General features: G+C 34.7%; 1 protein-coding gene, 1 long non-coding RNA gene and 1 pseudogene across 8 annotated transcripts; all 3 read right to left on the bottom strand.

The window, feature by feature from the left end:
• Window positions 1-5,621: 5,621 nt before the first annotated feature.
• LOC106376213 lies at window positions 5,622-8,873 on the bottom strand. 7 transcript variants are annotated; one of them, XR_002661698.2, is made up of 9 exons: window positions 8,006-8,873; window positions 7,285-7,928; window positions 7,018-7,194; window positions 6,823-6,909; window positions 6,643-6,706; window positions 6,426-6,491; window positions 6,177-6,279; window positions 5,838-6,101; window positions 5,622-5,739 (listed from the first exon to the last, which is right to left on the bottom strand). It is a non-coding gene; the product is annotated as an uncharacterized LOC106376213 (long non-coding RNA). The 7 variants fall into 7 exon arrangements; XR_002661699.2 differs by having other exon boundaries at window positions 5,838-5,892; window positions 8,006-8,867; XR_007326177.1 differs by having other exon boundaries at window positions 5,673-5,892; window positions 6,377-6,491; window positions 8,006-8,870.
• A 760-nt stretch (window positions 8,874-9,633) lies between these two features.
• Window positions 9,634-11,964, bottom strand: LOC106373251 (annotated as a pseudogene).
• A 361-nt stretch (window positions 11,965-12,325) lies between these two features.
• BNAC07G01660D lies at window positions 12,326-13,999 on the bottom strand. The gene is made up of 2 exons (XM_013814527.3): window positions 13,576-13,999; window positions 12,326-12,964 (listed from the first exon to the last, which is right to left on the bottom strand). The coding sequence occupies exons 1-2, from the start codon at window positions 13,679-13,681 to the stop codon at window positions 12,462-12,464; spliced, it is 609 nt and encodes a 202-aa protein (XP_013669981.1). The 5' UTR covers window positions 13,682-13,999; the 3' UTR covers window positions 12,326-12,461.
• Between the last annotated feature and the right edge of the window lie 1,190 nt (window positions 14,000-15,189).

A 15,189-nucleotide genomic window follows, 5' to 3' on the forward strand; every position in this document is an offset into this window, starting at 1 on the left:
TAAATAATATTTTGTAATATTATGTAGATTGTTTGGCAAGTGACATTAACTGTTTATATAATTATTTTTTACTTTTAAATCTAAATAAAATAAATAAAAATAAATACAAATTAAAAATTATTTTCCAATCAATTTTAGAGATCATTCATATACCACGGACACAGAACTTAAAGGCGGACAGTCTCGCACGCAGTGCAAGAAAGCAACTGTCGTTTGTCGTCCATATGGATGCAGAGCTACCGGGGTGGTTCGCAGAGTCTGCATGAGTCTGCTTTGTTTGTTGACAAAAAAAAAGGTTTCATAAATGTTCGACACATAAGCAAAGTGACTTTTCAATTAATATATAGTATGATATATAGCTTTGATTTTAAATAGATTTTATAAATTAATTTATAAGCTTTTATAGATGATTTGCAAACTCTTATAATAACTTCAAATATACAATAAGCCAAGATAAATAATTTTATAAATATTGTTATAGATGATTTACAAAGCATATAATATGACCTTTAGAAGATGTTATAATTATTATGATAATTAATATAAAATATAATACTTTTAAATAAGAATATAAAATCATTAAATTGATTTATATAAAGTGTTTATCATTTTTTATTTTATGAATTTTATAACTATAAAAATTGATCAACTTATTTTTTTTCTATAATTTCAACAATTAATTAACATAAATCATTTTTTGTAATATTATGTAAATTATTTGGCAAGTGATATTAATTAGTTACAGATTTACTTTTTCTTTTTAGATATAGTTAAAATAATTAAAAATTAAAAATCATTGACCAATCAAATTATAACAATTTTGTAAAAGTTTCTTTATGATCGACACGCCAACAAAAATTAGTAAAATAACTTCTCAATTAATATAAAGTATGATTTTTAACAGTTAGATTTGCTTACCTTTAATTTTTATTAAAAATATTAAAAAGTAGATAATATAGCAAGAAAATCTGGAAAGAATAAATTACATATATACTTTCGTTTTATCTGTTAATGAAAACGGTGCAATTTTTAAATGTCCAAAATAATATTTTGTCCAGATAAATGCATACCTAAAGCTGAAATAAAGCAGAGAAAATAGCAGACGAAAGAAAAAAAATTATAGTTAGCTATGATAAAACTCGATGCAAAAAGATAAGAAACCTCAAAACTCCGATAAAGACAATTTTCGGCCATATCTCTTCATTGGTTTGATCCAGATAAACCTGTGAAATCCCAAAGCACGAATCAAAGACAGAAAACGTTTTTTTTTTTTTTTTTTTTTGGTCAAAAGACAGAAAACGTTATACTAACAAAAAAAACCCATGAAATATGAAAAATATTAAAGTTACCTGAAAATTATTGAGGATATAACAATCTAATTCATTGTATCGATGAAAAAACTTAATTTCATTATGAGATCACTTACATCTCTCGGGAATTTACCAAAATTAACTCACAGCTTGGTTTTAATCCCGAACCTATACCCAAACTTGAATCAAATGCAAAATTAAACTAAAAGTCTTGTGAAATTAAATCCCAACCCCTTGTGACCAAACAAAAAAACAAAAGTCATTTTTATGAATATAGCTCTAGTAAGTCGTCTGAGTCGTCTGAAATGTTGGAAGTCGTCTAGACGACTTCAAAGTAAATCTTCTGGTGTAGCTGATCTTAAAAATAATTTATACATTTTTTAAAAAATATTTTGATAAGCGAAAAATTAAAATCATGTAATTATAAACAGTTTTAAGTGATATAAATTAAAATATAACAAAATTGAATTGTTTTCAACATAGATGAGTGTAGGTAGTGAATCATGATATTCTTTGGTCTAGGGTTTGGCAACATATGTTGTAGTATTGTATATATTCTTAGGGTTAGATTTTGGAAAGCTTGAATGTTTTTTTGAAAAATTAATTTTTTACATATACGTGTTTATTTTTGTGTATAGTAAACACTTTTGAAGTTTAATTTGATTTTATGAAGTGTTTAGTTAGTTAATTAAGTTTAGGGGTTATGTTTACGGTCTAGATGACTTACATTTCAGTCGTTTGGTGAAGAAATTAAAACAGACGATTTACATGTAAGTCGTCCAAATATTCCCGCCTAATTTTTTTTTTTTAAATTATTTTCCCGCTTAAATAATTTAAACCTGACGACTTAAGTCTTCTATTTTAATTTCCCGCCAAAAATATTTTAATTTCCCCCTAAAAATACTAAAGTCTTCTGGACGACTTACAATAAGTCGTCTGAATCAAAAATATTTAACCTAATTGGATTTTGTGTCTCCCTATATAAAGAAAAATTTACACATTGTCTCTCCTCCTCTCAAATGGCTGCAACAAAAATGCAATTCTCATCATTCTAAACTCCTCAACTTCTCTCTAATCTTTTTGACTTGAAAACACCAAACTTTATATGAAATTTTCAGTTTTGTCTCATCTCTTTCTTAATAATCTATCTTTTTTTTGTAGGTTTTTAATCAGATGGTACTCATTTTCCATTCATTTAAAGATAGATCTATTAATTTTATATATGTATTTTTGTGTGTTCTATAAAGGTAGATTTATCTACTTTTCCACTCATTTTCTCTGTTTATAAGTCATTTAAACATTTTTGGATATGCAGGTTTTTCAAATCTGGATTTGATATGCATGTTTTTCAGATCTGGAAGACTTTTGGGACAACTTACATGTTAGTCGTCTAAAATATAATGCATTAGACGACTTCCAAGAAGTATTCCAGACGACTTCCATTTCATTCGTCTGGACTTCATGGAAGTCTTCTGACGAAGTCTCCCTTTCATAATAGATCTGAGCATTTTGATAAGTTTTTATGTCTGATTTTTCTTCATTTGGTAACTTCTTGTTGTATAAAGTTCTTACTTTTTTCCCAAACTAAAATTCTCCAAACCCACTCTAATCTCTTTGACTTGAAAACACCAAACTTTATATGAACTTTTCAGTTTTGTCTCATGTCTTTCTTACTAATCTAACTTTTTTGCAGGTTTTTAATCAGATGGTACTTATCTTCCACTCATTAAAAGGTAGATCTATTAATTTTAGATATGTATTTTTGTGTGTTCTATAAAGGTAGATTTATCTAATCTTCCATTCATTTTTTTCTGTTTTTAAGCCATTTGAACGTTTTTGGATATGCAGGTTTTTCAGATCTGGATTTGATATGGAGGTTTTTCAGATCTGGAAGACTTCTGGGATGACTTACATGTTAGTCGTCTAAAATATAATGCATTAGACGACTTCCATTTCAGTCTTCCAGACGACTTCCATTTCAGTCATCTGGACTTCCTGAAAGTCGTCTGGACTTCCTGGAAGTCGTCTGGACTTTTTAGAAGTCGTCTGGACTTAAGTCGTCTGGACTTTTTAGAAGTTGTCTGGACTTCCTGGAAATCTTCTGACAAAGTCTTCTTCCATATCAAGTGGAGTCCAAGCTTGTCTTTGTAGATGAATGATCTATAATATTTTTGTTTGTGGTATGTTTTGTGAATTGCATGTCTACTCTTTTAGTTATGAATTTTTTGTAAAATCAGTAATAATGTTTCACAAGATGTAATACATGTGCTAGCAATGTATTTACACATTTAAAAATCAATGAAATAATAGAATTCAATAGCATTTTTCTTATCTTTGGATCTCTAATATGCAATAATAAATTTCAATGGCATTTTTCTCATCTTAATAAACAAGAATGTTTGTAGCTTCATATTGATACAACATTTTAAGAAGCATTTTAACCCTTTTTCCAACTCATAACAATAATCATCATTAGTGTCTATAACAATAATACTTAAGAGATGGAAACAAACAATAGTAACTAGTCAAAGCATATCATATTTTTTTATAAGTTTGTGTTGAAAAACTTAGTCAAATTTAGTAAAACTAAGGGAGATAACATATTTTGAAAATATGAGTTTTACATATCTTGAAGTTAATTATCACTCTTAAAAATACAAGTTATTCAAAAACTAGCGTAGAAGACTTAAAAACTAGCGGAGAAGACTTCCACGGAAGTCTTTTCGGATCAGTTAGAAACTTTAATTAACGTGAATGTTGGTAACCTCATAAATATCACCAATTAAGTTATAAATTTCATCCAGTAACCCAAATATTCATTAATAAACATGAATTAACAAGAAAATGTTAAAAAGTCTTTATAGTTTTAGAGAAAATGCAAGTTTATTAAACATTGACGCATACGACATCCACGAAGGTCATCTAGTAGACTTCCAGAGAAGTCGTCCATTTAGGTCGACACGGACGACTTCAATCTAAGTCTTCCAGTTAACTAAAATATAAGTCGTCTGGTCAACCCAGAGGTTATTTTTGCAATTGACTTTGAAATATGTTATGTGGGACGACTGAAAAATAAGTCGTCTACTTTTGTTTGGTTAAAAAAAAAACTCCAAAAAAGGTAGACGACTTAAATTTCAGTAAGTTTGACTTTCGTGGACGACTTAGATTTCAGTCGTCTGGTGAAAAATTCAAATATCAATAATTTATTAAAACTCGACGACTTACAATTTAGTCATCATAGGTTAGTTTTGCAATTGAAAAATAAAACTTCAATATTTAATTATATATAGACAACTTACAATTCAGTCATCCGTCTGACGACTTACATGTAAGTCGTCCAAGATTTACGAGGTTTGACCAGAATCTCGGAATAAAATCCTGGACGACTTACATGTAAGTCGTCGGGCGGACGACTGAATTGTAAGTTGTCTGGGTATAATTAAATATTAAAGTTTTTTTTTTCAATTGCAAAACTAACCTATGACGACTTAATTGTAAGTCGTCTAGCTTTAATAAAATATTGATATTTCAATTTTCACCAGACGACTGAAATGTAAGTCGTCCAGGAAAGTGTAACTTCTGAAATAATCCAGTCAAATGCAAAACTAACCTATGACGACTAAAATGCAAGTCGTCTAGGTTCTTTGGAAATTTTTTTGTAACCAAACAAAATCAGACGACTTAACTTTCAGTCGTCTCAGAAAACAGATTTCAAAGTCAATTGCAAAAATAACCTCTGCATTGACCAGACGACTTACAGGTAAATCTTCTATAGCCAGACGACTTACCTGCAGGTAAGTCGTCTGGACGAACAGATCTGGAAAAAACTTGATTTCATACCTTAAATTGATGAGATAACTTCCTTAGCACACATAAGGCTTCTCCAAGAACACATAATCTCAAACGAAAGTGACCCACCCAGAATCGTTAGCTTCTTTGACTCTATGAACCATAAAAAATGTAGAATCAAAATCTTGGGTTTTTTTAGCTTAATGTGGAGAGAAAATGAGAGAGATGTTATGTTTAGTTCATAAGAATGGAGAAAGAAGAAGTGTAAATCGATTTTGGGAGCATTAAGAGCTTCAAATTGGTTGTTCATGGTGGTTGGTGGTTAGGGTATTGATGACAATTGCAATTTTGTAATTACTTGAAGATGATGAGAGTGAAAGAGTAAAAATGTCATTTTCGAAGAAAAAAAAAATTGATGGTATTTTCGTGAATTATATGAACTTGTGGGGTGAATAGGGCAAAACTAATTTCAAAAAAAAAAAAAAAAATTAGTTTTGTGTTTGACTTTGAGTTGTACGTCAATTTTGCAAAAAACCCTACATCTCTTCCCTCCTTTCAATTTCTTTTTTCTGGTTAAGCTGTAACCTCTTCTTGTTCCTTGTTATGTGAGCGGACACAATTCACTTTGTAAATGTGGTTACTAACAGACATGACATTTACATTAACACGATAACACAATTAAATTAAGCAAACAATTAGGCAAACAAATAACTAACAAAAAAAAAAAAAGTTTCTCACATATAAGTCACAAAATCTCTTTTGATTGTAGCCATCATCCCAGTCTCTATTAGACCTGCATAAGATCACAAACATGACATTTAAATTAAAACACTAATTCGTTGAAAAAATAGAACACCAAAAGCATATGAAAACGAAAAGCGGATGTGTCGACTAATGAATTGAGAATATCATTAGAGATGATATTTTGTTTAGCTTGCAGCATAATTTCCGGTGCTAAAGTTTATTGCATTTGGAAACTAAATTGGCTTCAGCTAGACTCCACTGGAAACAAAGGAAAGAATATCAAGCCAAAAAGAGACAGTAACACAGTTAACACAATGATACTTAGGGGTTTACCTGCAATGTTCCACCTCCACCAGTTCTCACAGTCATCAGAAACACTGACAATAGTCCAAGGGTCCGGCGCATTCTAGTGTAAATCGACAACCCAAATGAGAACCTGGAATCAGCATATCGTATTCAGATAACTGAAACTGAAAATACAACCAAAACAAAGGATGCTCTTTGACTAGCAAACAAAGAGGCATGAAACCGACATTTTTCAAGTTGCTTTGGCCACAACGAAATGGAAGAAGGAGTGCTTACATCAGGGCTATTGGTGTGAGTAGAAATGATCTTACTGTTTTGCGAGAGTTCCCTGATTCTGTTAACCTGTGATTGCAAATTAGTGATGAATACACATGAAAACATGGGTTGTACTCTCAACAAAATGCTAAACAAGTAAATTCATGCACTGGTTAAATAGCGGTGCAGATACAATGAATTATGCAACAAATAGAACTAGGACCAAGAATGTTGATACCTCTCCAGAGTGAATGATGAGGTCTTGTACTTCTTCACAAATGGAGAACGTGTTTTTCATTGAACTGAAAACACATTTGCACAAGATAGATAGTAAATACAAGTTACGACAGTAAATCCATTGTGATGGAGAGCATGATCAGAAACGAGTACAAAGATTGGTACAAGAGCCACTAATTACCTGAGATATGTGCTCAGCTGCAGCGACTCTTGGCTTAACAACTTCACAATTGGCTATGACAAGAGTGTTGGGCACATTGCCATCAGTCTGGTGACAAAAATACAAATTTCATGAGAAATATACAAATAAACTCATGAGACCACTTTCTGAAATGTTATAGCGAATAAGGTACACAAGAAAGAGTGAGAAACCAACTTGTTCAGAGAGATATAGATGCTGGCGATTCTTGTAGGTTGCTTGGTCCAGCTGTGGACCCCATTTCTCACTACCCCTCTTCTTAAGGATATTGGCGCATAATGCTGCAAGCAATTCTGCACTTGAACTTCCAGCGACGGTTTTGTTACAGAATATCTCAAATGCCTCTTTCAGAGCCTACAATAGAAGAAACTTAAAGTAAACAAAAATACATACATGCATACAACAAGATCGATGAATGACAAGTATGCAGAAAGCACACTAAACCTTGTGGAAGAGGGTGTGGTTCTGGAAGAAAGGATTATCCGGCTTGAGCTCAACAACATTAATTCTCAAGATTAGCAACAACCCCAATCGTCTCCGCAATAGAATCACCAATACTCCTCGTAAACGCAGTTCCCGGATACATCACATTGGGAACCCAAAGCCTCGGAGTCAAAGGGTCTCCATCATCATCCTCCTCAGTACCCTAACACTGAACATCAGGATTCTTCAAACTTTCAATCTGATCAAGAGTAAGAACTCTAAGTCCACAAAGCTTCACCCTTTCAAGCTCATCAGCTCTAAATGGAGTCTGGTCAATAGAAAAATCAACAGCCACAAGATCACCATCCCTCTTCTCAGCCAAAACTCCCGTTCGAGTCACCAGCATTCGCCACGTAGATCGTCCTCCCTCTAACCATAACCATAATAGCCGTTGTCCAACTCATACTATCATCCACCACATCAACATGTAACTGAGAGTTCGTGCTCAAGAAGGCCGTGTTACAAGCCTTTGCAGCGTCTTCACGAAACCTCCCATGCCTAAGAAGATTCTCACAGAGCCTCCGCTTCACGAACTGAGAGCACTGAGCGCCAATTTCATAGACGATGTATTTATCATGTAGTTCAATCACTTTTCTGATAAGAACCTGAAAGCAAAGAAAGAAAATGTGATTACTCAATTACAGAAAATCTTCACTAGTGAATCAATTAACGCAGTTTATACATGTTCCTGCACGCTAGCAGCATGTGGAGTTGAAAGAAAGTTAGCCAAAGCGACTAAGCCATGTTGGTACGGGTTGTAGTCGGGATGTTTATCCCGATCATCAGCCTCAGACTCAGATTTCACCTTCTGACTCTGAACCTTCAACTTCCCTTCCTTCAGCCACTTCCAAATCTTCCTCCACCACAGGATCCTCACCGACTTCTTCCGCCTCCGCCGCTTCATCTTTGGCGGACGAGAACCGCAGGTGGAACAACCCGGTAGTGAACGATAGCTACATTTCTGGTCAATCCGTGGTGGTGTGTTCTCCTCATGAACCTACCCTCTGCTGTGTCGAACACAGCAAACGTGTAACCGATGTCGGGCCCTAAATTCTTGGATTTACATTAAGCCTCCTATGTTATTGCACATGAATCCAATCATACCGATCTACAAAATTGGTATCCAGATACACGAACAAACCTTCCACAAAAGGGGACACATGTCCAATTGAAAGGAGTACCATTGAAGTGCTGATTGAATAACGCAGCCACATCATTGTAGACGATCCAGTGTTCTGTTGGACGCTGAAAGATAGCAAACACTTCATCTCCTTCACCTACAATTTCGTTTTGAAGATTGTGTTCCGCCATGGCGATGGTCGACAAATCTTGGATTGATTCTCTCGTATTTTTTTTGGAAAAAGTTAACCATGACTTTGAAGAACGAGATCGAGGGGTGGTATAATGACGATTGAGGAGGTGCTTTTCTTTGGAGAACATCACGAAATTTAAGGGAATGGGTTTAAAGTGTTTTGGAATCATCATAAAAGCAAACCAACCTTCAGTGGATCGTTGAAAAATCCCAGCATTTCATAAATACATGTTCGAAATAGACAAATAACTTAAATGTGTATGATAAAATTGAAAAATATTGTTTGAAACAATTAATTTTATCATTGCACTAATGCTGTTCAAAAACTACTCAATACATTATTTGGCATGTATATATAAGTTAAAATTTTCTTTTGCTGATTTCTCTTCAATGTTGAAATTATAAGTTCATAGTTATACACATTCTATGAAAACAACTATAAAATGGATGTATATTTCAATTAGAATTGTTGCCGAAAACCAAAATTGTTTTCAACTTTGTTACACGAGTATGAAAAAGATTCAACACATGTTTAAATAAAAGACACTCATTATGCAATAATTTAGATGGTAAAGATTCAAAACATGTTTAAATAAAAGACATTCATTATGCAATAATTTAGATGGTAACTAATGTTCAACCGATAAATTTAATATGTAGATTCTTAAGATTCTATTAAAATGTAAAATTACATAAATCTAAATACTGAAACAGGGAAAAGTACACAAACAAGAGATACAAAGTTTTCTTGTCTTCTTATTCTCATTCTCATAATTAATCAAATGAAGAAGGATTTTCTCATCAACCTAAGCTTCCTTTACTAAAACAGTGTTTCTCTTCTCATTTTATTTTAACGTAATTGAAATCTCACTTTTAAAAAAGATTAATTTTTTGAATGTCAATTGTCTTTTCCAAGGACGAAAATATTCAATTTTTTTTTTCATTGATAAAACTATTACTAAAATTTCATTTTCAACTTTCACAATGTGTTTAGAGAATTTGCTGTCACTTTAGTTTTTTTGGATGATCATCTCAAATTTTATGAGCATATAGTACTACAAATCAACCGAATCTACCGAATCTGAATGCCTAGGCCTAAGAGAATGCATTTCAAAATTTACATTTGACATTTAGTCAAAACAACCGAATATGAAACCTTGAGAATTGTAAAAGAGTAAAGTTCTTGAAACTTGCAATCAAGAAAACAAAAATTTAAGCAGTTTTCATATGACAAAAGACTTAATCTTTTCAGGCAGCGAGATCAGGAAGTGTGTTTTGAATGTTGTAACGCATCAAGATGTTGAAACCATCAGCCGCAGTTGAGACGATCATCCCTGGAATCTGGTTGTGCCAGTGAAGTTCCTTCAAGTCCTTTTGCCCCTGGTGAACGAAGAGTAGCTGAGGAGGCAAGTCTTGAGGTGTGTTGACTTGTTCCTTGGTCTGTGCTTTGAACTCTGCTTCCTCTTCTTCATCCTTCTCTAAGGATAAATCCCATATCCTGCAGATTCAACAAATAGCCAAAAAAACATTAGACAGTGTTATCGATTTTTTTGGGGATTATCAATGTTTTCTGTATAAGCTTTGTGGCTTACGTGAGCTGGTTATCTCCGGAAGAGACTGCAAGTGTCGAGGATTCATGAGCACTCCACTCAATCGACGTGATAGGATGCTTATGATACTCAAAATGTGCTACCTTATCTTTATCCCCATCCTAGTTCAAGATTCAAATTTTATCACATCAGAATCTTGTTAAGATATTGATATATATAAAACCTACTTTCTTCAAAGTACCTTGATAACTCTAAGATCATGGATAGAGAACGTCCCGTCATCACTCCCTGACGCAACATGCAACTAGCCAGCCTTCATGAAAGAGGAAATCCAACGAGTGAGCAATTTGCAGGTAACACAAAACAAAAAAAAGTTTAAGTTACACATCAAAATGGAAAGAGAACCTGTTCCATGAGATGACATTCACATCTGCGTTATGTGCCTTGAAAGATAATCCAGGCGACTTCCCCATTTGGCTTCACTTGGACTCCACTATAAACAGAGGAAATAATATTAAGCCAAAAGGAGACAGTAACAGTTAACACACAATTTAGCTGCAAAGCAACGGTCTTACTTGTATATCTTCAACACTTGCGGTGTGTCTGGCTAACGGAATAGGATCAACAGTCCATGAACCGGAAGCTGGCTCCCATAAATGAATCATACTCATGCAGTCACCTAAAACATTGAGAAAAGAATTAAATACACACTGACTATGTTGAAAAGCTGAGTATAGCTAAGATTTCTGAGACAAAAGTATACCGGAAAGAAGCCTTCCAGCGGTAGCAGGACTCCAATCTATAGCATAGCCTTCGTCTTTGTGGCCAGAAAAGTTAACTAAGGGTGCGTGGTTAAGAATCGGTGAAGTTCCATCTTTGCCTTCTGTTTCTGACTCTGCTTAAGCATTTAGATGAATACTCATGTCCCACACCTTCCCACAAATACAAAACCATAAACCAGTTTATAAGAGACACATATAAACATGTACAGCAAGTAGACAAAAACATAATATGGACAATATCATACCTGTACATGGGCATAATCTGCCCAAGAGACACAGATATGAGGATTTTGAGGCATTGCACGTATGCGGTTGACACATCCATGGTGAGCAACCCTGCGAACCTGCATACCCAAATTTTGTTTGAGGTAAAGCATTAACCATGATGACTCTATCAACTAGGTGAACATTACCTAAATATTAGGAACAGAGGAAGCTCCATCTACGCTTTCCTCATCGCTATCACTGTACTCATCTTCATCATCCTCATCCTCCATACCACCATCACCATTCACTAGCGTCTTGGGTACTACATCACGTCTCTTACCAGATACGTTGCTGATTTTAAACAATCCTATGGAGTTCCAAGGTGCTTTCTCAGCCTATATGGGAGGGGAAAAAACCATTCACAGGACTCAACGCAAGATTCTAGAGCCAAAACACATTTGAAGACATAAAAGATACAAAACTCACCTGAGTCCCAGCCACCATATACAATGTGTGAGGAAACTCAGTTCTGTTCAGACCCAACTTATCACCTAAATTATCAAAACTGAAACGAAGAAAAAAAACTCATCAAAGTCACCAAACCATTCAAAAGTCTTATCTTTATGATTCAGATGATGCCTTTGCAAATACATTCGTATACACAATTTAACAAAAAAGACAAGAACTTAATCATGCAACATGTATTATTATATCTACAAGTCAATAAAGTATCAACTTTTTTAGCTAAGAATAGTCTGAATTACCTGGCTGCCAAACCCTTGTTTTGCATCGATGGTATGAAGAAGACGCTTCTCCCTTCTTCTATCAAATTTCAAGCATCCAAATTCAATCTATTAGGTTTTGATTTTGAGAAAAATCATATTGAAAATTGAGCAAGTTTTGGATTCTCAATTCAAACCTTGTTCTTCCTCTTTACCTTCTTAGTGTTTACGGTGCTATCCATTTTGCCTCCTCCTGATTCTAATAAGATTTTTCTGTGAAGAAGATGATGAGTTCAGCTACCGAGTTCAATTTTCTTTACGCTATTTATACCCTAATCAAATAATTTCCCTCTTTTGCATTTAGTCCCTCTATTTATTGAAAATTACTCTTAATTCCTATATATTTTAAAATAGAAATAACACCCAAAGTTCGTTAAGAGATCACATTCAAGCTGTTTTTTTTTGAACTGTTCGTTGATTAGAGTCAACAGAATCAATGTAGTAAGAAAAGCAATGAGTGTACCAACAAGTAAAACAAGTAATATTAGTCTTATGTTTCTCTCTTCTACTTGGAGGAGAAGAATTTGTCCCAATCACGAAGTGAAGAATCAACAGAATCATCAGGGAGAAGTTTTGGAACCCTCTCTGCACGAATGAAATGTTTCAAGACAGCTTTCTCTTCATCGATTTGTTTCCTCTCTTTCCTGTCTTTTGGTTCAATCTTCCTTTTCTCTTCCAAGATCCACTTGAAAAGCTCCCTTTGCTCATCTTCTGGAATCGGTTTCCTTGCTACCTGTACAGGCTCAGTCGCTGCACCACCCTGAAACACCAACTCATCAGCTGCTGCTGAATCTGTAAACTCAAACAGAGGATCCGGTTTAGGGACCGGTTTGGCTTCTTCCTTCTTCGGTACTGCAGTTTCTGGTTTCGTAGCCTTGTCAGTTTCTGAAACGTTCTTCTCGACCTCGGTGTTAACAACACTCTTTTTCGCACCTTTACTACCCTTTTTAACTCCCATTTTTTCGCCCACATCAATGTCTCTTTCTCTTTTTTTCGCAAATATAAAAGCTGCAGAAACAAATCATCAAATTAGCAAACACTGAAGTGGAAGAAGAACATGACTGCTCAATCATATTCAAACTGCTTATAACGCACATGCATCAAATATGGTTTTCACGTTTTTGATTCAGGCCAAGCTTCAAAAGTTATACTATTGAGGATATTAAGACATTGCCAGCATGAATCAAAATACAATTGAGATGGGTTTAATGAGAATATGCTAAAGAAACATTGGTACTACACTTAAACATTTCAAGAGAAGGAAAGAAAACACAATACAATAAAAATGTGCAATGAAATTACGTCCATAAGCCAAAATTTTAACAAGAATCTATGTGCAACTTCTATTCAATGTGACCCTTTAGCTGAAAAAACACAAGGATACTGCTTTTAACTAAGTTCAATGTCTTTTCATATCGCTAAAGAATATAAACAATAAGCATGCTAAATCAAACTCTATCAGAGTTCGTTTTAAAAAGGGGATTCTAGTAAATTCCACTCAATAAATGATGAATTATAGAATAAATTGTCATGTTGCTTCATACATAAATAAAGATTTTGAAAGAAATATCTCAGCTAGGCATTTCATCAAACACATTGTGCACGTAAACTAATAATACCTGCAAGGCCGAGATTGAAGATCAACATAGTTCGCCATCCGACTGTAGCCAGTCTGGGAACAGCTTTCTGCGGTGGTTGGGATCCGGAGGGAGGAGGCGGCTCCATCGGATCCGATTGAAATATCGCGAAACCCGACTCGGATCTTCCGTATTATACCGCTTCTCGAGAGACTATAGTATCGTCGCGAAAGAAAATGAAGGTTTCAAAACCCTAATTTGATGTCATCCCCACGATTTTTCTCCTTCTACTTGTGATTTGATTTTGCTTCCTCGTCAAGCAAATTTTTATTACAGTTTTTGGAAAGAAAAAAAAAAGTTTCTGGCTTTGGAGTTTGGTCGTCTCCGGAACAGTCTTTACTAACTTGATGGCGTATGGGTTTGTGCAATTGGGTTTCGAAATACTCTAGCTCATCAAGAAATCTTTGCAAATAAAATCAAAAGCTTATTTTCAAAATATATATATTTAATAAGAGTACTGTTATAAATCCATTGGTGGATGTCCATAACCGGCATGGTTCATAACCGGTCCGGTCCATAACCGATCCAAACTTTAAAGAGATAGGTGGCGGCCGCGGCACGGAGAGAGATGGAAAGTCGGCTAGAAGCTTTCTATTCTTCTAGTTTTGCTATTTCATATATGTTTATGATTTGTAATTTTTCCATTTATGTATTTCCATTTATCTGTTATGTAACCCTTATATAAAGGGATCTCTTATTCATTAATAAAACACAAAAACATTCAGACCTAAAACATTCAGACCTAAGACCTTCTTTTTACAACACGTTATCAGCACGATAACCTCTAACACCCTGAGCCTAAAACCAAACCCCTAAAACCCTAATCAAAAGGAATCTACCTCGGAACTTCAAAGAGATCGTTCTTCCAAACCGTGAGGATCTAGACGACGAGCAATATATCAAATCGAAGCTCTTGCCAAGACGAATCATTCAGTGCAAACCGTTTGTCGATCTGACCACAGATGCGCCCTCACGCCCCAATACAGTGCGCGCCGATTTGCTTTGGAACCCTAATCCGAACCCGACGAACCCTAATCCGTTCTTACTCGCGTCCCAGCTCGTCAGCATCCGATCAGCTCTAGACCTAAGGTGTTCCTGATCCTAGACGACCTCAGCTTCCTGCTCGCATCACAACCAGCTCGCAAACCCGATAGGAAGCAGACGCATCCCGTTCTAGCTCGTGCCTCAGCACGCGTCCGTTCCAGCTTGTTCCAGCTCGCGTCCCGTCCAGCTCGAGGTTCTCTTGGTGGTCCGGTTCTACAATCTTCAAAACCTAAAGGTAATTCGAATTCTGAAAACATTAATCGAATCTGGTTGTTTTGTAAAGATTGAAACCCTAAAATCTAATCTTTAAGATAAAAGCCATAGGATAATAGATCAAATCCTAAAGAGTAAATCGGAGCTCGAATAAGTGTGATCCCCAAAACACTAAATCAAGATTGATCCATTGATCAATTAAAATCATAACCTTAAAGGTTTTTGAATCTCAAATCAAATCCCTTTGATCAAAGATCAAAGTTTTCGAAATCCCCTAAACCCTAATTTGGAAAAATTGGTTTTAATTTTGATTTGAAACTTGAGTGTTTGATTGATCGC

Source organism: Brassica napus, chromosome C7, assembly GCF_020379485.1.
Source record: "Brassica napus cultivar Da-Ae chromosome C7, Da-Ae, whole genome shotgun sequence".
Lineage (NCBI taxonomy): Eukaryota > Viridiplantae > Streptophyta > Magnoliopsida > Brassicales > Brassicaceae > Brassica > Brassica napus.

Excerpts from the sequence above, each read along its gene's own strand:
- BNAC07G01660D (XM_013814527.3), bottom strand. The coding sequence starts at position 13,681 with ATGGAGCCGCCTCCTCCCTCCGGATCCCAACCACCGCAGAAAGCTGTT. Across the intron at positions 12,965-13,575 it reads CTTCAATCTCGGCCTTGCAG|CTTTTATATTTGCGAAAAAA; the intron begins GTATTATTAGTT and ends TTGTTTCTGCAG.